Below are 23,552 nucleotides of genomic sequence, written 5' to 3' on the forward strand. Positions count from 1 at the left end.
CACCCCTCGGAAAGGAACTGACCGAAATCCCTGAGACTCCCCACAATCTCCCAGCGCCTTCACCACTCAACAGAAGCGGCGAGCGTCACCCCAGCGATACCACACGGTCCAGTCAGTTCGTAGATGCTTTTAACCATTATGAGAAGCATAATAAGATCGGTGACTTGCTTCTCGCTCTTTTGAGACTAGAAACTCAAAAGGGAAGGGAGGTAGGCTGCTGGCTGGACCGACGTTTCTTAAAGTGCGAGAAGTGTCGCCTGAGGGGGAAAGACACCTTCAGGAAGGAGCTAAAAGGAAACCCACACTTTGGACTTGAGAGGTTTTTTCCGTCTATCTCTGGAATTATGCCCCTGCGAGAGCGCGTCGCGGGGTTGTGCACACGAACACGTCCGGTCGGTGCCCGGCGCACACCGGCTCGGTGGCCGGCAGGCTGGGGCTGGAGGTGTGGCAGCCCCCGGCGCGGGGGTCTGCGCCTCGCCCAGACGGCCCAGAACGCACGTCAAGGAGCCTTAAACACCATGGACAGCTCACTGGCTTCCCGGAGCCTGAGCCGCGCCGCTCCCGAACTCCGCGGGAGCCACCAGCTAGGCTGATTTCTAAGCGCTGGAGAGGTGCCATGTGTTCCACGGTCTACACCCCCCGCGACCGCCAACAGCAACCACTGAGCAGCTATATATAGATAGAGCGGGCTTCAAGAATTAATAACCCGTCTCCTTGCCCTCACATCAGGCCTTCAAGGTGCCACCGGATTCTAAGAATCCGACGGGGAGACTTGGCAGAGAGAACTTTGTTCCACGTCCCTTCATTTCCTCCCTCGGGCCCGCGCCCGCCCCTCACCCCGCCTTGGCTTTGCCGATTGTGTTAAATGAAATAAAGCAGACGGGCTCCGGGGCTCTGGCCGCGCCGGACGGACACGCGGGAGGCGGGCCCGAGGACAGAGAGTCCCGGGGCCTCCAGGAGGAGAGGTTGAGCCTGCACAGCCCCCTGGAGACCGGACCTGGGCCGGGACAGGCCGGGGGTGGGGTACAGCCGCCCCACCCCCACTGGGAACTTATTGTCACTGTCTGCCAGGGGCTGATGTCAAGTCTGAGTCATAGATTGCCCAGGAGGGAGAAGGGAGGAGAGAGCCCTGCTAGCAGGAATTTCGCTAGTGCCTCGGACCCTGTCTTCGGGTCACACTGTTCCCGAAGCTTCCTTTCCCCCGCAGCCAGAAGCAGGGCCCTTCTGGGAGGAGGGGGCGAGCTGGGCGGACATCTCTGTACTGGGTGCGAAGCCATGCAGTAAACCTAGCGGGATGGGCGGAGCGCGAAGGCCTCAATTCTACCGCTGCGGGCAGAAGGATTCTGTGCTGCAATCGGAGTCCAGACGCTGAGAAAGAGAAGCCCAAGAACCCAGGGAACGTAGCTAGACCCTCCGAGGGCCTCCCAGGCCTCTAAATTTTCCATCAAGTCTAAGGTGCCCGAGAACCAAGCCTCCTTGGGTACCGTATTCGCAAGGGCTACCTAAATCTGTAGTGGGAGATGAGGGCTGATAAAGATGGTCCTGTCGTCTCACGCCTCTTCCAAGACCCGGGCCTCCTGCCATTAGGAGACACACACCTCCCCTTCCTGCGCCCAGAGCGCAACTACCAGGCCGGGAGAGCCCAGAGAGGGAAGAGCGTGGCTTTCACGTTTGCTCTCCCGCGGCCTTATTTCTGACAGGAATCCCGGTAAGGGAAGGCAGGGCCCAAACACATCGTAATCACAAGCTCAAGCTAAATACACACACCCTGGCGAAGTGTGGGTGTCTGGATGCCTTTCTGTCTGAGAGGATGGGTACCCTAGTCTGGTGCTGCCTTGTGCAGAGCTGAGAGCTGGCCCAGTTTGAAGGGGCGGGGGATGGTGTTAGGGATGTAAACTGCTTCCGAGGTCCTGCCGATTCTCCGGGGGCAGCGCCTTCCAGACAACAGGGCTTAAATTTTAAGAAAGGATGACTCTGCTCACAGGAGAGCTGGGTCCCTGCCAGGAAAGCTGTGTGACATGCCCAAGATCAGTTTCAGATGGAGGGGTTGTCGTCTGAGCCAGGTGGGACTTGGAACTCTCCCTGTGGCCTCACACAAGTCCAGAGCTGCCTGCTTCAGGGAGCCAGGAACTGGGCCCAGCCAAGGGCATCCAGCGGGCATCAGACCAGGAGATCAGGACTCTTGCACTACACAACCATTTTCTCTCTCTCTCTGTCACACACACACACACACACACACACACACACACACACACACACACACATAGGGGCTCCATCCCTGGCCAGGGGCTCCATCCCTTCTCAGTCATGTTTTGATGTTCACAGCTTTGGAAGGTTGCACCACTGCTTGACCTTGGAGAACTTGTTGGAGACCCCGCTTTCTTAAAGACCTTCTCATCTCACATTGGCTTGGGCCCTCCAGGAAAACTGCCTCACCCGTGGGCTTTCTGGTCCTGTTTGGGAAAAGCTGAACATTGCCCAGAAAGTAGGGAAGGGCCAGGAGGGTATGAGACCCACTTTGCCAATAAAAGAATCCCATCAGCTTGATGGTATCTAGGTGCTTCTCCCTGAGGCAGCCCCTCCACAGGTCAGCAGCCAGTCCTGTTCCTAGAGAAGACAGCCCCAGTTTGAGTCTTATCCTCATCTAACTATAAAGAGATTTAATAATGAAACACACCGTTTCCTGCCCCTATGTGGAATTTAAAGGCATTACTTCCTTTTTTTTTGCTACCTCGAGGTCAGCTCTCAAGTCCCAATCCAGGCAATGGTTCAAAGTGATTTGAACCATGTTCTAATGCAATCAAACGATAACTTTACATGAGCTAATTATGCAAACTTCTTTATGCAAACAAAGAAAAAGACCGGAGAAGAGAAGGGGTGAGTTTTGTTGTTTGGTCTCATAGGATTTTAGAGATATAGCTTGGACCTACAGATTGGCAAATGTTAAATTTGGATGTTTCTTTGTAATAAGATAAGGGAATTTCTGAGCCCAGGTGCACCGTTTAAAGAGGTGTAGGTGTTTTCTTTTTCATTTGTATGCTTCCTTGCTTGTTTTGAGACAAGGAGGGGAAAAGGGAGAAAGATGAGGAAGCTAAACATAAATGCTAGGGTTTTTGTTTTTTTTTTTTCCTAAATTGCAAGAGGAGATATCCCTGGAGATAGACATCAACTGGTTATATAAACATGAATTTAAGAGTAAAAGTGCACTTGGAAATTTAGAAAATCTCTTTTTAAAATTGGGATATAATTCTGTCATTGGGGATGGGAAGATGGAAGTCTGGGGCTTGCTCATGGGTTAGGCATTCGTGTAGGAGTAGATCTCACAATGCTAATCTGTCTTCACATGGCGAGACTTCAGATTAAAGGCAGGTCTTCAAATCCTCCTTTGCTAAGGTGCATTTATGTGATAGCAAGGCCTAAGCAAACATTCTGCCTCTGTTGGCACTTTTTCTATTCCTAAGCCTCAAAAAAAAAAGAAAAGAAAAGAAAAGAAAAGAAAAGAAAAGAAGAAAGCCTTCTAGTGTGGAGTCATCTCATTTGCAGTCATGTCCTCAGCATTATCATAGAGGTTACTCAATTATATTGAGAACTAGATTATGATGTCAGAAAATATCCTTCTCAGAAAAGTATATATTGAGGGTATATTTGAGGAGAATTTCTACTGAGAGTAATAAACAGGGCGGCTTTAGAAGAGGGACCTGCTTTCTAATAATTACCTTGGGTGGGAACAGAAGGCTCCTTACAGGAAATTTTTAATTCATTTAAGACTTAATTTTACTTTTTTGAAAAAACAAAACAAAAAAATTATTTCTGGAAGAGACTGCTGAGAAGATCTCCCTCCTTTGGCCAGAAGAGCAGAGAAGACTGTAAATCAAGGAAAAGGTGAAGTAATAAATTATGAGGAAAGCTTCAGTATTCCAAGTATATAAAGACTATTTATTTTTCCTGTGTCTATATTTTCTCTTTTTGTGGAGGAGAGGAAATTCTAAAAATATTTGATAGATGTTTTGCCATTAACATCAGAAAAGTGTGTGGGGGGAAAGAAAGGAGGGAGGGAGAGGGGGTCAATTTTGTTTAATTAGTAGAAAAAGCAACATAAATCAAAGCAGTCTATTGAGGCCAGTCTTTATAATGTTCTGAGAATATAATGAATTTATTTACAGTGTAAGTGATTTAATATTTTCAATCTGCTTTTTGTTTTAACCTTTTATTGGGGGAGGGTTGACTTTCTAAAGCCTGGGTAGTTTGAAACTTGGCTAAGTACCTTTGGGTTTTTCATTGTGGAAGCAAATATTATCATTTTAATGTTAAACAACTTGCAAGTATTAAATGGCTCATTTGTGATTTACTTTACAGATTTCTCCCTTCAGCTCTAACGATTACATTAAGGCTCCTGCGTCTTTTTGGAAAGAATTTATTATAAATCAGAAAGTGTTAGAGGTTCAAAGATTGACATTTCTGAGTGCTGATACTCTGTCTTTTCATGCCATGCAAACAGGTCTAACATTTATAGATTCTTAAACGTTCAAGGGAAGTTGTGGAAATTCCCAGATTTCTTTTTAAGTTGGAGGAAGCCAAGTTTTGATTTTTGCTTACTTTTTTTTTTAAGTGTGAAGTTTAAAGCAAGCAAATGAGGGAGATGATAGCTTCTGAGAAGGGGTGACACCCACCCAAACTAAGCAGCAAACGTTAGCTAAAGCTAGTTAGCTAAGCAGCTAACAATGGGAAAAGGGAGCCGAGATGAGCGAGGGTCTGTGAGAGGGCGCTGTTTCACCCAACCTTGGTAAAATCTGTGGAGCATCAGCCAGAAACCAGGCTTGATAAAGGTCAGGCTCCCTTAATCATCTCAAATCTCTAAATCACACTAGCCTTCTACAGAGTATTGAAACCTACCAGTGGGGTTGTCTGTCTAGAAGACAAACATCTCTTGAATGGTTCCCAACCACCCGGGTTCATTTCCGAAAGATAGAAGAGTCCGTGGGGAGGGCGTTCACATCCGCTGCAAGCCCTCCCTAGACGATACTGCCCAGTAATTCAGAGCAGTCTTTCTTCCCCGCCCAACAGTTTTGGGAAAAACCCCCTGCTTTCCCTTCGCTTCTCCGAGGCAGAGCAGCTTAGAGCGATAGTTCCGCTGCTTCTGCAGGCTGAAGCGACAAGGATAGAGTCACCCTAGAATATGTAACAGGGGACACGGGGTGGGTGGGTGGGGCGGGGAACAGAGTATGTTATCGGGGAAAAGAGCGGGTTAGACTCCTGTCTGTGGGCGGAAGGGCCGTGTGCGCTCCCCAGGAGTTTTCGGTCCCGCTCTGCAATTCAAAAGGTGGTCTCCATCCTGTGCGCGGGCTTTCTTGGACAGGCTCCAGATGTCCTCAGGTGTTCTGAGACAGCAAGAAATGCCATCTCGACCTGAAGTCTGAAACCGTTTTTACTCTTCTATGCGAAGGATTCCCCCCTGCCTAGTCAACACTCCCCACTCAGCCTGTCCCAGGAAAGGGCCAGAGAGGAGGGTTCCCCTCACGCTCCCGGAGCTCCCAAAGCGGGCTTAAGGCTCCTAAAAGGCACTGGCCAAAGGCCCGCGACCTCCCCGCCGAGGATGCCGGGCGCCCGGGCTCTCGCCCCGGCTCCTCGGCCTCCTCCTTGCCGACCGCCCCCGGCGGCCTGGGCGCCCGCGGGGCTCCAGTCCCGCGGGTCTCGGCTGCAGCTGCGCGACGGGGGTCGTGGCTGCTCCGGGCGGTCCGCACGCCCTCGGGACCTCGGCTTGCAGATCCGCGGAGCGGTCCGGGGCCGGAGGGACCCGGCGGGAACGTGCGGATCCGCCCACGCCCCCGGCCCCGGGCTGGCGCGGCGGGGCCAGCGCTCCGGGGTGGGGCTCGGGGGAGCTCCGGGCAGCGCCGGGGGCCGCGGGGAGGGAGGGGGGCTCCCCGTGGCCGGCGGGATGTTCCCGGCTCGGGGCTCCCCTCCGGCCGCTCCGGCCGCCCGTCGCCTCCCCCGCCCCCTGCGCGCCCGCGCCCTCGCTCGCCCCGCGCGCGTTCCTAGGGCGCCACCTCTTTGCGACTCGCTCACTTCTCCGGCAGGTTTGCCTGCGAGCGTGTGAACATTCCTCTGCTCGGCTTTCAACTCTCCTCCAACCTGCGCCGCCCGGCCAGCATGCCTCCCCGGTCTTGAAGCGGGGCCGCTGCTGCCCTGCCCCTCGCTCAGGCCGCCGCCGCCCCTCCGCGCCGCTGTTAACCCGCCCTCGCCGCCACCTGGCCCTCCTGATCGACGACACACGCACTTGAAACTGGTTCCCAGGGTGTGTGGAATCAACTTTCCGGAAGCAACCAGCCCACCAGAGGAGGTAGACAGACAGCTAGGTATATATATGTGGGTCTCGCTGCAAGTGGCTCTGGAACAAGACGGCCTAGTTCGCAAAGAAGCGGACTTCGGAAGGGGAAACTTTCTTTTTTTTTTTTTTAAGAAGGGGTTAGCCCTGCTTCCCGAACCCAAGATACTGCCGGCCAGATTAATTAGACATTGCTATGGGAGACGTGTAAACACGCTGCTCATCATAGATACATATATAAACCCATTTCATTTTGGTTATTATTTCGGAGGAGGCGCCTCTGATTTTTCTTTTTTTTTTTCTTCCTCTTTTTGGTCCCTTTTTGCCTGTGTGGTTTGGAAAAAGCACAGTAGTTTGTTCCTAAATAAGTAAGTGCCGAGAGGCTCCAGAGAAAGTTTTTTTCTTGTTCTTTGCAACTTGGGAGATGCCCTTGAGGAGGCTATTTGAGAGCAGGCTGAAGGGGCGCAGCGGGGTAGTGCGGGGAGATGGAGATGCCGGACTGACACTTCGGGCCCCTTTCCTCTCCGTTGCAGGTCCCCAGAGATAGAGGATACGATGCTGTGGAGGCTGGTTCAGCAGTGGAGCGTCGCGTTGTTCCTGCTGAGCTACTCGGTGCCCTCCTGCGGGCGCTCGGTGGAGGAGCTCGGCCGCCGACTGTAAGTGCCCGGTCCTCCCCAGGGCGCCGGGTGAGGGCTGGGGAGTCCAGGGGGAGAGGCCACCAGGCTGGGGCGCTGCCCAGGGCTCGCCGCGGTCAGTGATGCTCCTCGCCCGGGTTAGAGAGCGGAGAGATCCGCTACCTGCCCGGGGCTGAGCCCGGCTCCTCAAACCCGGCGGGAGAACTGGTTGAACCTCAAGGGGCAACAGGCAAGAGACAAATTTTTTGTGTTTCCATGAGAGGGAGCGTTTTACAGAATCTCCTCTAGGCAAAATCTCCTTTAGTGAAAAAAAAGGGTTACTTTCAGGACCTGGGAAGATATTGAAACTGTGAAGATTGCAAGAAACTTAGATAACTCGGAGGAAGCTGAGGGGTTCAGGCGACATATGTCTGTGTGCACTTGTATACGTACATACTGCATGTGGGTGACAGGTTTTGTGTGAAAAGCAAAAACTTTACATCTAATTTTATTATGAATGACATAATTTTAAGCATATAAAATGGACCACATTACATAATGTAGGCATATTATATAATGAAGTAGTAACAACTTTGCAATGGCACAACTCCAACATTGGTATTGATACCGTTCAAGAACGCTAGAGTGCTTGATTCCAAAATGAATATTAGGTGTGGAAACTTTTCCCCCCCTTGGAATTATTGCTAACAGCTCTTTAATCTGGAGTCAAATATTTGCACTGTAGACTGAAAACTTGTATCTTGGCATTTTCATTTGGTGATTCTTTAAGGATAATTTTGACTTTAAAATAATCATACCTCAAAGCACACCAGAGAAATAACACCATGTTGTGTGACTGAAAAGTTGGAAGAGTGGGCGAGTACACTAGCTTAATAATCCGTTGGACCTAGCAGTTCATTAATGTGTGTAAGACCATCTTTGGGTGATCTTTAAGCTGCACTCTCGGTGTTCAGGATGGGAAAACCGTAAAGTTTGAGAACTGAGACAAGTTTGCCTCTGGTGAAGGAATTACGGAGAACGTTTACACTAACAATAAAAATAACAATATCTAATACTTACAATCAAGTTCCTGGTGCTTTCTTGTAAATTCCCAAGGGTGTACAAAAAGGCAACTTTTTATATGTGCCCTTCGTCTATTATTATTAAAGCAGAGAATCCTTAAATGAAATTACTTTAGACATGTCTGAACCTTGGCACCAAAATGAAAATCTATTATGAATCTCCTAAGGCAAATTGTGTAGAACATTTTGCTGACGATAAAGCTGCATTGTATTCTTCAAATCAACATTTTGCTGACGTATTTCTGGAAATTGTATTGACTTTTTGCTCATTTTGAAACTTGTATTTAATTCAGTTATGTAAAATCCATATATAAATATAGATGAAGAGTAAATTTTTAAAAGCACACTTAAATGCTGTATTTATTTGGTCAAAAAATACTGTCTTGGAACAGAGCCAATTTTTTTCTTTAAAGTTGCTTAAGAAATACCTGCTTTCTCTTTTGAGAAACAGTAAATGGGCCATGATTAAATCTACAGTTATGGCATAAAAATAGTGCTAAGTTAGTCCTAAAGGCTATTTTTAACTCTTTCCTTGTTGCACCTTGCAAAAGACACATCAGAAACCATTTAGCAGCCAGAGACTCTGTTATAGTTTTGTTTGTGGGTGAAATACAATATTGCAGTTAAACACTCACACTCAGCAGATGGTTATAAAACTACCACAAAACATTCTTATAGTTAGTGGCTAATAGATCATCACATTACAGCCATGGTTTTTCATGGAGGCTGAAATCATCAGCAGATTAAAAGGTTTCATCAAATTATTGCAGCCAAATGGAGTTTAAAAAAAGAGTCATTATTTTTGCATTATTACCAAGTAACAGTAAATTTTGTGTGCGAGACAAAGCATTAGTCTACTATTACGACGAATCAACCTAGATCCTTGAAAGAAATTTTAACATATAATCAAATCATATTACTCCCCGATTACTTTTCACACCAAGTATTAGGGAAACTGCTTTAGATGTTTTCTAGCTAACGGCTAACTTTTAAGGGAGAGGAAACTACTACAACAATAACAGTTCCCAGGCCATGGCAATGGAGGTTGTGAACCTTCTGGACCTGTGAGTGCAAAAGGACTTTACTTAATGAGTCTAGAGCGTGAGTAAGTTGGAGACCTGAGGACATTCTTGTCCAGATGTATGTGGCTTTCAGCAGGTGGCGGTCTTTGTGTTTAACTTAGAAAGAAAGCCCCAGCAGATTCAGAAACCTAAAACATCATTGACTGATTTGCTTGGGAGCCAGACTGGGTCTATTCCACTTAGTGAAAAGCATAACTTTCGACTGAGTCATTTGGGTTGGAAGGGACTTCTGGTGAGTCATCTTAACTCTAACACCCTAACCCTGACTCTTCCATGTACCACAGAACTTTTCTTCTTAAACCCAGATGCCTTCCTTAGGAGCCTAGCATCAGCACGAGCATGCCATCTCTTCCTGTGCTGAAAACGGAATTCCCATCACTCCAGCTATTCCCTATGCTCCATGAGAGCTCCTTAGAAATTGAATCTTCTTCCCTGAAAACTCCCTTGAGAGTGATTTTTTTTTTAAGGCAGAAGAGCTGTATTTTGACTGAATTCAGAGTTATCTGTGTTAAGCATTTCCTCCACATTTTTGCATCTTTTAATAATAATCAAAGGAGACCATGAACATAGCATACTTGTTTTTCCATGTTGGGTATGTAATAAATGTCATGTGAACCATTGTGCTATGCAATGTTTACAGACATATAAAGTAACAGACTGTTACTGAGGCCATATTTACTTAAGTACTTCAGAATTAACTTAAGTACTTCAGAATTATCTAAAGTGAAAGCCTCCGTAATTGGAACATGTTGCCCACCACCCGTGTACATCTAGTTTGTACATGCTAGTCACTTACCCTTGTCTCAGTTAATGTCTTATTTGGAAAATAAATAGAACACTCCATGGACCTTGTTGACAATAAAGACACTATTATATTCCTGATCCTCTAGTGTAGTTGCTCAATCAGAAATTCATTCTTCACAATATTTTCAATGCAGACACCTTTGAGCTAGTAAGTAAATTATGTAACAGCATTTCAGATTTAACATTTAAGAAAGTCTGTGTTTTCTAATATATTAATAATTACCCCAAAGGCAGAAAGAATCTTTGTACCCCATGAAAGATGTACTATTTTAATCTGGACAAAGTTGTACCATATTATAGGCTTTTTATAAAACAGAGGATAGAATGATCATTCCATTTCCCATGAGAACCATCCTGGGAAAGAGCAGTGCCTGAGTTAGGAAGGCACCATGACTCACAGTTGACAGGCTAGCCAGGATGACAGGCATATATGCCAGTCAGAGGAGGCATGAGCAACGGTGGCTTGATTAGAACAGACCAACTGTTAAAAGTTTTGACCCCAAGTTAAGCTAGAATAGGCTGTATTATACATTTGGAGAACAATACAGATGGGTGACTATCTGCCAGGAATTGAGAAAATAATAAAAGCTCCAAATAGTATAATTGATCACACCTAAGAACTTCTTTCTTTAACGTGACATTTTGCTAAAAGATACTTATTAAACTGCAATACTTATAATACTTGCAAGTATATCAGTCCTATTCTTTAAAAATGTTATTAGACAATATAAATCTGTTGTAGCAAAGCCTCCAATTTGTAGGTTATTAAGAGTTTCCAGGATACTAACTACTGCCACAAAGTAAGTGAATTTTAATCTAGTCACATGTGGCACCTTCAAAAAGGAAGAGAGACTCCTTCATGCCTCATTTAAACCAGGCTCCTGTTAAATTCCTTTCCATTAAGTCATGTCTTTTTTGCACAAGCTTCATGGCTTAAAGTCAGTGCACACGCTAAAATGCTGAAAGGAAGCTGGTATTCTGGCTATAAGGTCCGGAGAAATAATGAAATAATTGGGACTCACAATATAACTAGACAATCTCTCCTTCCCCCAGTGATAATCCAGACTAGGAATCCTGGTTCGTTATTCTGGTGATGAAAATGTACTTCTTGGGACAAGCTTGGTCTTCAAGGAAACTGATAAATTGCTGTCCATTTGCCCCTTCCCATGGTGCCTACCACAGTCTCTTTATGACCTTCCTTTCTTGTTTCCTCAACATACACTTCAGCTTCAGTAAGAGAAAGGGTTGAGGAAGTCTGAAAACAATCTTGGTTTTAGAATTAAAAGACTTCGTCTTTGGAGCCTGGTTCTGCCTGTTCTCATCATGTGAGCAAGTGTGAGGCCTTTAATCTCTCTGAACCTCACTTTCCACATCTGTAAAATGAGGAGAGTGCTATTTATTATTGTCATATTTCTCTGAGGAGTTAAAGTTGTATTAATGAAAGTAATGAGACCAGATAAATCTATCGTAGTGTCAGGGGAATGACAATATGTGGGATGCAGCCCTGTGAAATACCTTCAGATACTTTTTCTTTTAATTTTATTTTTTTAAATTTTTGGCTGCATTGGGTCTTCGTTGCTGCGCACGGGCTTTCTCTAGTTGCGGCGAGCGGGGGCTACTCTTCATTGCAGTGCGTGGGCTTCTCATTGTGGTGGCTTCTCTTGTTGCGGAGCACGGGCTCTAGGCACACAGGGTCAGTAGTTGTGGCTCGCGGGCTCTAGAGCGCAGGCTCAGTAGTTGTGGCACACGGGCTTATTTGCTCCGCGGCATGTGGGATCTTCCCGGACCCGGGCTAGAACCCGTGTCCCCTGCATTGGCAGGCGGATTCTTAACCACTGCACCACCAGGGAAGGCCCCTTCAGATACTTTTGAAAATGAGCCACTTTGGAGGGTTGTTTCAGTGGTAGAAATTGGAGTTAGGTGCAGCATAGTTGTAGCAGACATAATATGACTGATTCATGTATGCAAAACTTAAATTTGGTTAATAAATACACACAGAATAATACAAGAATGCATGAATGGACATTTAAGCAAGAGTTGGGGTGTTATCTAAAAGAATTGATAGAGAATTAGTTTATTCTTTTTCACTATATTTTTATTAGAGTGTTGTTTAAACAGGAAAATCATATTTGTTTCTAGAGATATTTTTAAGACAAAGAACAAATAGAAAAGTGAATTTCTCAGTTAAGTACTTAAGATATTACCCTCTGAAATTCTAAATTAAAAAAAAAAGAGACGCACAGATGAAATAGAATGATCTCACTTAATTTAAACACTCAAAGTCATTTTAAAGAGACCACCCATTACTTTACAGAAAATTATGCATGCTCTCTCTGACAGCTGGCCTTCAAATATAGGTTCTTGGTAGCCCATAGTCTAATATCAATCACGTTCAAATTCAGTCTGTTAGGTGGTTTCCTAGACAGGCTTCACAGCTCACTTCATCCTTCAGTCTTTGTTTGCTTTTACTAGTAGAGCTTGCTCTTCTTTGAGATTCAGTAGTAGTATTATTTTCTCAAGTGGGGAGCCGTATGCGTGCATGCACGCCTGCTCATGCACAAGTATGTCTGGGGCGAGTACTCAGGTGAAATCAGCCACCTTTTTGTTTCCCAGACTAGGACACCTGGATTTATTTCCCCAACACAACTCTGAAAAATGTGGGGAAAAAAGCCCAATGATTTCTGTCCATTTCTTTGAATAACTGAATCATAATATTTTAAATTGAGAAGACAACATAGAAATCTCAGAATCTGATCCTTTCCTTTTAAACATATGGGGCCCCTGAGGCCCAATAACGTTCATGTTCTCACCAAGGTCACAGACCTAGGGAGCCGCATAGCTGAGGCTGGAGCTGGAGCCTCCTAACGGCCGGCTCTTCCCTTCCGCTCTCGCCCCTTCCCTGCTCAGTCAGCTTGCAGCTCTTCCAGCTTAGTTTGTATCCTGTATTGGATCAACTAGACAATTTAAAGGGCTTTCCTCAAGTCTTTGTGGTCTCTGCCATCTACTAAAATGTCATTGTTTCCTTCCCCTCCTGTTCTTTTTCCCTTAAAGCAAAAGAGCTGTGTCTGAACACCAGCTTCTCCATGACAAGGGGAAGTCCATCCAAGATTTACGGCGACGATTCTTCCTTCACCATCTGATCGCAGAAATCCACACAGCTGAAATCAGAGCTACCTCGGAGGTGTCCCCCAACTCCAAGCCTGTTCCCAACACCAAGAACCACCCCGTCCGATTTGGGTCTGACGATGAGGGCAGATACTTGACTCAGGAAACCAACAAGGTGGAGACGTACAAAGAGCAGCCACTGAAGACACCTGGCAAGAAAAAGAAAAGCAAGCCTGGAAAACGCAAGGAGCAGGAAAAGAAGAAGCGGCGAACTCGATCAGCCTGGCTGAACTCAGGCATGGCTGGGTGTTGGCTGGAAGGGGACCACCTGTCTGACATCTCCGCGACATCGCTGGAGCTCAATACACGGTAACCGGCTCCCGGGGCCCCAGCTCCTCCTCCGTGTCCCCAGGTGGGGTGTGGAGCCTCTATTCTGCTTTGGCTTGCACAGACCTAGAATCTCCTCCCTATCTGTCCCTCAATCAATGGCTCCACAATTTAAAAGCTTGCAAAACCAAGATGGCTCAGGATACGGCCTGCCTTAAAGCAGTGTGCTCCTAGCCCTTCAACACCCACGGGGGTTTAATCACCCTGCTTCTTTCTCCACCAACAAACCCCGACACCAATCCTTTAGTGCTCTACTAACCCCTTTCATTTTTTCACTCAAGCTTTAGAAACTACTGCACCTTCACCATTTGTTAGAGAAACGTATTGATTTCCCCCACTCACACCATGTCAAGCTTTGATTGTTTTCTCTTTCTTTCTTTCTTTCTTTTTTTCACTCCAAGGGAGAATGCAGAAGGATTTGATATGACCTACAAACACTACAGAAAAATATCTTACCATAAACAGTTCTCAGCCGTCCACATTTTTTAATTTAAATTTACTTAAAATTTAAATATATTTTCATTTAATTAAATTTAAAATTTTAAACACAGGCTTTAAATTTATTTAATTAAATTTAACTCTGGTTTCTACCAGTTCATGGAACAAAAATCATGATTTCTGAAATTTTTTAAGTATAGACTTGGTTATAAGGTATAAGTTTTTCTCATGTATCTATTTGTCCACTGCAAGTTGAAATACTTCCTCTAGGGTATTATAGTAGGAATAATAAAACCACATCTATGTGGCTTGTTTATTCTTAGCTCACAGATGCTCATATGCACACACTTTGGAGCCAAAACCCTTAGGTTCAAGTCTTGGGTCTAAACTTATTAAAGCTCATAACGTTGGGCAAGTTCCTTGGTCTTTCTAAGACTAACTCCCCTCTTCGGTGAAATAAAGATAGTACTTGTGCCAACCTCACTGGGTCAGGTGAAGATTAAGTGAGATTACATGGAATTATTATTTGGGTGCTTTTAGATTTCGTTCTGGTTGTACCATCCATCTATCTATCTATCTATCTACCTATGTGTGTTTCTGTGAGGCAAAAACGGGGCATGTATTAATCTCATTTTATAAAATAGAAAACGAAGGCCTTTCACAGTTAAGGCAACTGAGCAGACCTGGGAATTGGGATAGGCTGTCCTCAGAACTGCCTTTATTTCATTTCCTGACGCTTAAGCCAGCGCCGTGTTAGTACTGCACTTTACCCCTGCATTTCCGCTGATAGGATCTTTTTTGGTTTTTACTTTTCAGTACAGCTTTTCTGTGGGGTTTGAAAGAAAGAGGAAAACTACACAAGAATGCATCATATGCAGTAATGATCTCATTATTTAAAGAGTCCCCTGTTACTTCTCCAATCCTTTCCCCTGACTGGTAGAGAGAGGATGACAGAGTGATGTTTCAAAGGGGATTTTGAACCTTTTTACCATCACATCTATCTTCGAGTTACGTTGACAAAACCCATCATTAAATAGCATATAAATAATAGTTATACTGGCTAAGTAGTACAGCTTCAGTAATCAGTGGGCAGTGGCACTAGAGGAATCTTTAGCATAGTGAATGATCTATTCTGCAGATATCTAATGGATCTGTAAGGGATAACAAACCCCATAAGTCTTGGCTTAAGGCACACATTCAGTGTATTTTAAGATATGATCCTAATTGTACATATTTATAACTAATGCAAGTGTTTTACTTTATTGCCAGAACCTATTTTTATCCATTATATATATATATATATGTTATAAAAACAGAAGTAGAAATACTTTTGAATAAATTCTATTCATTTAAAATTTGCAATGCTCTTAAATATCTGGAGAATTGAAAACCAGCCCTCGTCAATTCTTATCCCAAAGGTGTCTCTAAGTTAAAGCGGATTTAGTAACCGTATGCTAACGCACATATATGGAATCTAAAAAAACGGTACTGAAGAACCTAGGGCCAGGACAGGAATAAAGACGCAGACGTAGAGAATGGACTTGAGGACACAAGGGGGAAGGGGAAGCTGGGACGAAGTGAGAGAGTGGCATGGACATAAACACACTACCAAATGTAAAATAGCTAGCTAGTGGGAAGCAGCTGCATAGCATAGGGAGGTCAGCTCGGTGCTTTGTGACCACCTAGAGGAGTGAGATAGGGAGGGTGGGAGGGAGGGGATGTGGGGATACATGTATATGTATAGCTGATTCCCTTTGTTGTACAGCAGAAACTAACACAACATTGTAAAGCAATTATACTCCAATAAAGATATTAAAAAAATAGATTTAGTAAAAATTAGGCAGTACCCTAATCAAATCCAGACATAGGACTGAAAGAAGTAGAATACTTCTGCTTCTCCTTTCTGTTCCCTTGTTCTGAGGGATGTTCATGGAAAGCACTGTTCATTTGGCAGCCAGATGTTGGCATTCTCCCAATACAATGCAATAGAGGTGTAGGGAAGAGTGGGGAAATTCAGGAGTGTACTGATGAGAACATATGGGGTCATGCAAATTTTGTAATCCAACTAGAATCTTTTCAGAATAACTATTTTAAAGATTTGTAAGCCTCCAACCTTTTATTAATGTCCTCTCTTTAATCTCTTTGCATTATTATACTATGATCTAAGAGGCCTGATGATATAGCAAGCACAGACTTTATTATAATATATAATAGTGGTGGTATTTCTTAAAAGAAACTATTGTGCTAACACTGTCTGGATCCTCTCACGTGAACCATTCAGTGGAAAATACATAACTTTAAATTTTGGAAATTACATTTTGGAATTTTTGATGTTGCAAATGAGATGTCCAGTTACAGTAGAACTCATTTAATTGAGACCATATCATTTGCCTTGGCAAACACTGATTTAGAAATAATAGAAAAGCTTTTCAGTACTCAGAAGAGCTAGAGGTCTAAAGTGTTGTCATACTCATATGTGTAATAAACATATACATATACTTTTAGGTCGTGGTATATATTTTACCTGACTGTTCCACTACATGCCTTTGTTAAAGAGAAATCAGAAGGACAGATAACAAGCAAACTGGCTGGGCAGGGTGAAACTTAATCAAAAGATCTTTTCCTTGGTCCTTTAATTTATTTCCTTTTTCTTTCCTTCTGAGGAAATCATTGTTTGAGACTATTCATTCCCTCCCTGCTTGTGTTACTCAATTCACTAAATACCATTTAGTACCGAGACCTTTAAAAATCAGTACAGTAACCAAATTATTGAGTTTGACAGTTGCCTTTTGGACTTTATTCATAGCATCCATCCATATCCACCTACCATTTAAAATTTTAATCGTAAACTATTTTTTTTCTGTGTAACTAGGAGCTATTTCATCATTCCAAACAAGACTCTTGGTGAAGAGGTCAATTCCTTAAGACATTAAAACCCCCTAAATGCTAAACTTGTTTTTCATTCTTCAAGCTGCACATAAAATTCCTAAATTGTCAAGAATTTGCTTCTTGGTAGGTCTCACAACCATGCAGGTCTGCCATGTAAAACTCTGGCTGTTAATGCAGTGACACAGCCAATCAGATTCCATTCCGTAGTTGTTTCCTTGACACCAATATGTATTCCCTGAAATAGACCACACAGAGAGGAGAGAAAAGGAGAGAGAAAAGCAGAAAAAAAGTCATTAGCTCATCTTAAAATACTGTCATTACAGTGTTTAAAAGGGTTCGAAAAGGTGTCAGTCCCAAGTGGTGACTTATTCTGGGTAATAAAACAAACACAGTGATGTGAAATATTGTTATTTTATACTTTTAAATTAATTGATTCTTATTCTCTAATTTAAAATGGGCTTTCCCAATCTCTAATGCAAGATTCAGTCAAAAAACTAGCAGCAATTCTATCTTAGTTTTGGCTTCAAAAACTAAAATCCAATGATAGTTTTATTCATTAGTGTTTAAGGACAGCTAAAGAAGGACAGATATCATCAAATCAAACATACTTTGTTTAATTACACATCCTTCTAACCTTTACCCCAAATCACACACTCTACCCTCACAACAGCCCATTATCTTAGTGAGAGATTGGCCCAATGAGAACCTGAACAGAATAAGCAACCTGTGCATCACCTCTGTTGGGCATCACCGGGGAATAAACTTCTAAGCAAGGTGTATTTAATGATGTATTGCACAGCCTGGCCTTATTTCTGAATTCTCAAATTTGTCCCTTACCCATTTTCCTTTCTGCTGTACATTGACCATTTGATCAGATTAAAGACTCGGCCTGTAGCAGAGGTTCTAGAAAGTCAGGTGGATCCCACAATCACCTTCTGTAAAAGATATTTACAAGCAGTCCCCTGAATCTCTTTCTATTGTGATTCTGTGTTCCTTAATTTACATCCTTTATTTTATGTCTCTTCATTTGTAAAGAGAATTAACCTGTTCTCTTCTTTCCCTTCTTTCTCTTTACAGGAGGCATTGAAATTTTCAGCAGAGACCTTCAGAAGACATATTGCAGGATTCTGTAATAATGAACATATGGAAAGTATTAGAAATATTTATTGTCTGTAAATACTGTAAATGCATTGGAATAAAACTGTCTCCCCCATTGCTCTATGAAACTGCACATTGGTCATTGTGAATATTTTTTTTTTTGCCAAGGCTAATCCAATTATTATTATCACATTTACCATAATTTATTTTGTCAACTGATGTATTTATTTTGTAAATGTGTCTTGGTGCTGCTGAATTTCTATATTTTTTGTAACATAATGCACTTTAGATATACATATCAAGTATGTTGATAAATGACACAATAAAGTGTCTCTATATTGTGGTTGATTTTAATGAATGCCTAAATAATTATCCAAACTGATTTTCCTCTGCGCATGTAAAAATAGCAGTATTTTAAATTTGTAAAGAATGTCTAATAAAATATAATCTAAATTACACCATGACTCAGAAGGTGAATTTTATGTGTATATAGATATAGCCTTTAAGATTTCTAGTAGAAGAAACATGATGTAATTTTTAACTGTATTTGAATATGGTCTTAAGTTTAATGTTTATATTGGTAGAAATTCCAACATTTTCACATTAGTTTAAAACCACTTAAAATGTATTTTGTCCAATATTTAAGTTCAATTCAGCAGAATGGCTGAATTATCTAGACATCATTTTATGAAGTACATCCAATTCAAGGTGAAGAGTGGAGAGGGCAGAAAAAAAGCAGAGAAAAGTCAGGAGAAAAAAAATTAAAGAAACTTAGTCCAGAGAGTTAGCCAGAGTTGAAAAACAGGAAGAGAGGCAGATCAGGAACTTTAAGGCCAGGGGTAAGTTTAATCAATGTAAAGTTTAATTTGAGAGAGCTTTTGCCCCTATTGGTCACATAATAAGCATAAAAGAGCTACTTGAGAATTCTACCTGTTAACCTTTCCTACCAGAGAAAAGAGACAGACTCAGGTTTGGGAGGTGTGTGGCAATTCAAAAGCTGTCACCGGGGCTTCCCTGGTGGCGCAGTGGTTGAGAGTCCGCCTGCCGATGCAGGGGACACGGGTTTGTGCCCCGGTCCGGAAAGATTCCACATGCCACGGAGCGGCTGGGCCCGTGAGCCATGGCCACTGAGCCTGCACGTCCAGAGCCTGTGCTCCGCAACGGGAGAGGCCACAACGGTGAGAGGCCCGCGTACCAAGAAAAAAAAAAAAAAAGCTGTCACCGGTGAAGATAGCTTTCGTGGGACATACCAGTTCCAGGGACCAAGTTGCAAACAGCATGGATGTAATGCCACATGCAATCCCCTTTACATTTTGCATATCATCCTGGTTGTTCCTACCTCTATGTTCAGATGAAAACACAAACATCTTCCTTCTACAGAATCTTTTTCTTTACAGCTGAGAACTCATGAGTAAAAATCCAACACAAGAAAATAAAAAGCCCATGAATCAAGCAAGCACATATTTCATCAGTTTAGGCTCAGTATCATGTTTGGTATCTGTTAGACGTTTGGAGGATGCACAGGAAGCAAACTTCTGTAAATGGGGACTTCCCTGGTGGTCCAGTGGTTAAGATGCCATGCTTCCAATGCAGGAAACCCGGGTTCGGTCCCTGGTCAGGGAACTAGATCCCACATGCATGCTGCAACTAAGAGTCCTCATGCCACAATGAAGATCCCATGTGCCGCAGCTAAGACCCAGCACAGGCAAATATATATATATATATATATATATATATATATATATATATATATTTTAAATTCTGTAAATGCCCTCAAGAGTATACATACGAGTCCGCCTGCTGATGCAGGGGATGCGAGTTCGTGCCCCCGGTACGGGAGGATCCCACATGCCGCGGGCCCATGGCCGCTGAGCCTGCACGTCCGGAGCCTGTGCTTTGCACCAGGAAAGGCCACAGCAGTGAGAGGCCCGCGTAACACAAAAAAATATATATATACATACGTATACATGAAACAACTAAACGCTGTATTCAAGAAACTGAAATAATCCAAAATTCTATGAATATTTTAAAATGGGGGCTTCCCTGGTGGCGCAGTGGTTGAGAATCTGCCTGCCAATACAGGGGACACGGGTTCGAGCCCTGGTCTGGGAGGATCCCACATACCGCGGAGCAACTGGGCCCGTGAGCCACAACTACTGAGCCTGCGAGTCTGGAGCCTGTGCTCCACAACAAGAGAGGCCGCGACAGTGAGAGGCCCGTGCACTGCGATGAAGAGTGGCCCCCACTTACCACAGCTAGAGAAAGCCCTCGCACAGAAACAAAGACCCAACACAGCAAAAATAAATAATTAATAAACTCCTACCCCCAACATCAAAAATAAAATAAAATAAAAAAATTAAAATGGGGGGAAAATCACATAGGGAGAGATTAGGCTGATCTGGATGTGAGTAAGATAATGTTTCTGGGAGGAATATTCTAAGATTGAACTTATTCGTAGCTTCACTTAAGTCCCATAGCCTTCAAACAGTGCCCATCTTACTATTTTGCGTAAGAATGTTGAATCTATGTTAGTGAGCAAACATGAGAATTTGTGCTTAGCTCACTTGTGAATTTGTTGCATATGGTTTTTATATCTAAGGAATATGCAGAAGTTAAGACCAATACATTAAACCTGTATAAAGCAACTAGCTTGGAGAGCCTTAAAACCAGATATAACCACATTTTGCAAAACTCCATCTGAAACTCTAAATCTTAAGACTGCACCAAACCCTTATGTGTTGTTCACATGAAAAGTGTTTTTTAAACACTAATGTGGTAAATACCTGGACATAACGGCAGGGAAGCATCAGATTCAAGTCATCTTTAGGCTTTTCTTCACAAATAGTCCATTCCTGAAATGAAAAGGGGGAATTTATAGTTATCAGTTCTGACCAAAACATTATTAATGCCATTATTACCTTCAGTCATATCCTTGGTCTTCAAGTAGTGATAGGAGTAAAATCATAGGATAAGGGATGGGATGGGAAGATGAAGGAAGAAAAAAACCTTTGGGGGAAAAAGTCATTTTTTCTGACATTGTTATTTTCTATGAAAGAAAAACTGAAATACATAATTTAAGATAATAAGTGTTTGAATGTAAATAAACTCTTAGCAAATTACGGCCTAAGTGAATATGGCTCATGCTTGACTTAAGTAATGTTTATAAAGCAGTAATGATTTAAATAGAGGCAAGTTGGACTAAGTATTCTGGAATTAAAAACTAAAACCTAATCTGCTAACTCACTATTGCCTTCCACAAATTTTATTCAGACAGAAATTTGGTATAAAATTAGATACCTAAGACATATTTATGGACATTGGGAAGTCCAACTACAAAAGACAAGGAGTGGTACTTACGTGTGAAGACCCTATTCCTTGCCTCTGTGTTTTCTTAGCCATCATTGTAAAACAGGTGCAGGGCTACATAAGTGATGAACCCAGATCAGTGTTGACATTATTGGTCCTGAAAATACCTAAAATCAACATTGGCATCTAGCTTCCTTGTTACAAAAATTGGGAATGCAGGCAGCATCAATCTGAGAAATAAGGGGAAATTGAAGCTTTTCTTAGGAAATAGCATAATTATACACCTTGATGGTTAAGAATTTTGTTTTAATTTTCCATTACCTAACCTTAGTACCTGTTGAGCAAAGTAGTTATTTAACCTTCTATAACTACCATACAAGGACAAAGGGAGTCAATTGTTTTAAAATTCAAAAAGTTCTTTAATATACTATATATAATGGACCCAACAAGAAGAGCAAAGTCAAGAATTACTTTGATTTTATCTTATAGTCAATTCATTAAGTAAATCCTGAAATATGGTTTAATAGATGCTCAAAGTGCTTAAAGAACACAAATTAATGCCTTTTGCAAGAAATTCTGATATACTTAAACCATCACAGGGCATTAACTTTAGGATAATCTAGGGTTTAATTCTAGAGCATCTTACAGTTTAACTGCTATTTTTCCCTTTGGCTACAAAGTTCATGGAAAAACAGAACGAGCTGTGAACAGAAACAATATGTTGAAGTTCAGTGGGTTCATCTTCTGTAACAGGGTGCACTTTTATTGAGAGTTCTAAGTGTTCCCAGGAGGTATTCCCAGTAGAGCCATCGTTCATTCCTTAAACAAAGGGTAAAAGACATCCCAGGCACAAATACTGGCTACTTCTTATTTAATAACCCAGAAGGTGTTAACAGTAAGACTATTATCAAAGATTCTATCATTGGGCTTCCCTGGTGGCGCAGTGGTTGAGAATCCTCCTGCCGATGCAGGAGACACGGGTTCGTGTCCCGGTCCGGGAAAATCCCACATGCCGCGGAGCGGCTGGGTCCGTGAGCCATGGCCGCTGAGCCTGCGCGTCCGGAGCCTGTGCTCCGCAACGGGAGAGGCCACAACAGTGAGAGGCCCGCGTACCGCAAAAAAAAAAAAAAAAAAAAAAAAAAAATTCTATCATACAGTTAGCAAAACATGGCCACATGCTAAGCTCCTCCTAAGGACTCAATCAAACGATTCAGAGGAGGTGTTAAATACTGGTAGCTACGAAGATTCCAAAGGCTGAAGGTATTACTTCACTGAATTATACTATCATGTGTCCTGGGTCAACTCCTTAAGAGAAGTACTGTTACTTCCAAGTTGCCCATGTTACTTCCCTAATTATTCTGTGAACTTACTGAGGGCAGGAACCTTGTCTTAGTCAATGTATATCATCCAACACTAGATAACAGCATTAGTACATAGCAGGTGCTCAAGCAATGTTCATTGAACAGAACCTAAAAGTTCTTTCAGTTTCTGGATGAATGAACTGAAAAGCAGAGTTAAGCAAAAAGTCTGCTGGACGTAGGAGATGGATCAGAGTTTTGAGTATTTCAGACTCCCGTGTCATGCCACTCTCTTATTCCAATAACAAGAAGCTCAGAGAATGGCTAACTGCTCCAAGGTATCAACCGTTCACCAGAGTGACCTTTGTTTTTCAGCTTCTGGTTTACTAGGAACTTTTCCAGCCCTGAAAGTACAAGAAGCAAGGGTTTGTGCTGAGTATACAGCAACCTCCCAGAGGAAGTGAGGAGAATTTAAAATATCAGGTTTCCATCCTATGAATATACCGCACAGACGTTACCCACAAGGTCCAGTTGTGCACAAAGAGGCACACTGCTCTTTTGTCAGAAGATTCATAGACACAGGTCCCAACCAGAGCTACCCAACATCAGGATGAGAACATTCACAGCTCCGTGCAAGTTCCCGATACGCTCACATTTACAAGCGCAAAGCACAAGGGATATGTTTTCAAACTGCGTTTTGATTAAACTTCAAAACATCTTCCAGAGAATTTCCTTACGTTTCCCTCCAAACTGGAAGACATTTACAAATGACAAAATGTGTCACCCCTGCAAACATAGATTGTCTTAATGGTGACCCTTACTCCTTGCCAAGTCTACTTTGCTTTGGGGCCTGAAAAGCGAAATCACCCATCCATCTTCCACTTGAGCTCACTGGCTTGTCATTGAAGAACTGCTGGCAGATGACTCTGTTGAGCTGCTCCATGTTCTACAAAATGAAAGCAAAACAATTACAGACTGCGCCATGTTGGATTTAGTAATTCTATATTCACATTACTCTTTCTTTCACTCATCATGAGTTTTAGTAGAACGCTTGAGTCAATGTAGAATACAAACAATACATTGATGTGTTGTATCATGGCTATCTATAGGTGAAAGAAACTAGAAAA

The 23,552-nt window shown here is 43.0% G+C and overlaps 1 protein-coding gene and 1 long non-coding RNA gene across 4 annotated transcripts; one reads left to right on the plus strand and one right to left on the minus strand.

Moving 5' to 3' along the window:
* Positions 1-5,109: 5,109 nt before the first annotated feature.
* On the plus strand, positions 5,110-18,149 carry PTHLH (parathyroid hormone like hormone). Of its 3 annotated transcripts, none has more exons than XM_060165262.1 (5): positions 5,110-5,178; positions 6,075-6,353; positions 6,856-6,978; positions 12,956-13,378; positions 17,801-18,149. In XM_060165262.1, the coding sequence occupies exons 3-5, from the start codon at positions 6,878-6,880 to the stop codon at positions 17,808-17,810; spliced, it is 534 nt and encodes a 177-aa protein (XP_060021245.1). In that variant the 5' UTR covers positions 5,110-5,178; positions 6,075-6,353; positions 6,856-6,877; the 3' UTR covers positions 17,811-18,149. The 3 variants fall into 3 exon arrangements, with proteins under 3 accessions (XP_060021245.1, XP_060021246.1, XP_060021247.1); XM_060165263.1 differs by having other exon boundaries at positions 6,075-6,337; XM_060165264.1 differs by lacking the exons at positions 5,110-5,178; positions 6,075-6,353 and adding an exon at positions 6,588-6,690.
* On the minus strand, positions 16,667-23,350 carry LOC132529031 (uncharacterized). The gene is made up of 4 exons (XR_009543358.1): positions 23,247-23,350; positions 20,605-20,673; positions 17,768-17,850; positions 16,667-16,958 (listed from the first exon to the last, which is right to left on the minus strand). It is a non-coding gene; the product is annotated as an uncharacterized LOC132529031 (long non-coding RNA).
* Between the last annotated feature and the right edge of the window lie 202 nt (positions 23,351-23,552).

This window comes from Lagenorhynchus albirostris, chromosome 11 (genome assembly GCF_949774975.1).
Source record: "Lagenorhynchus albirostris chromosome 11, mLagAlb1.1, whole genome shotgun sequence".
NCBI lineage: Eukaryota > Metazoa > Chordata > Mammalia > Artiodactyla > Delphinidae > Lagenorhynchus > Lagenorhynchus albirostris.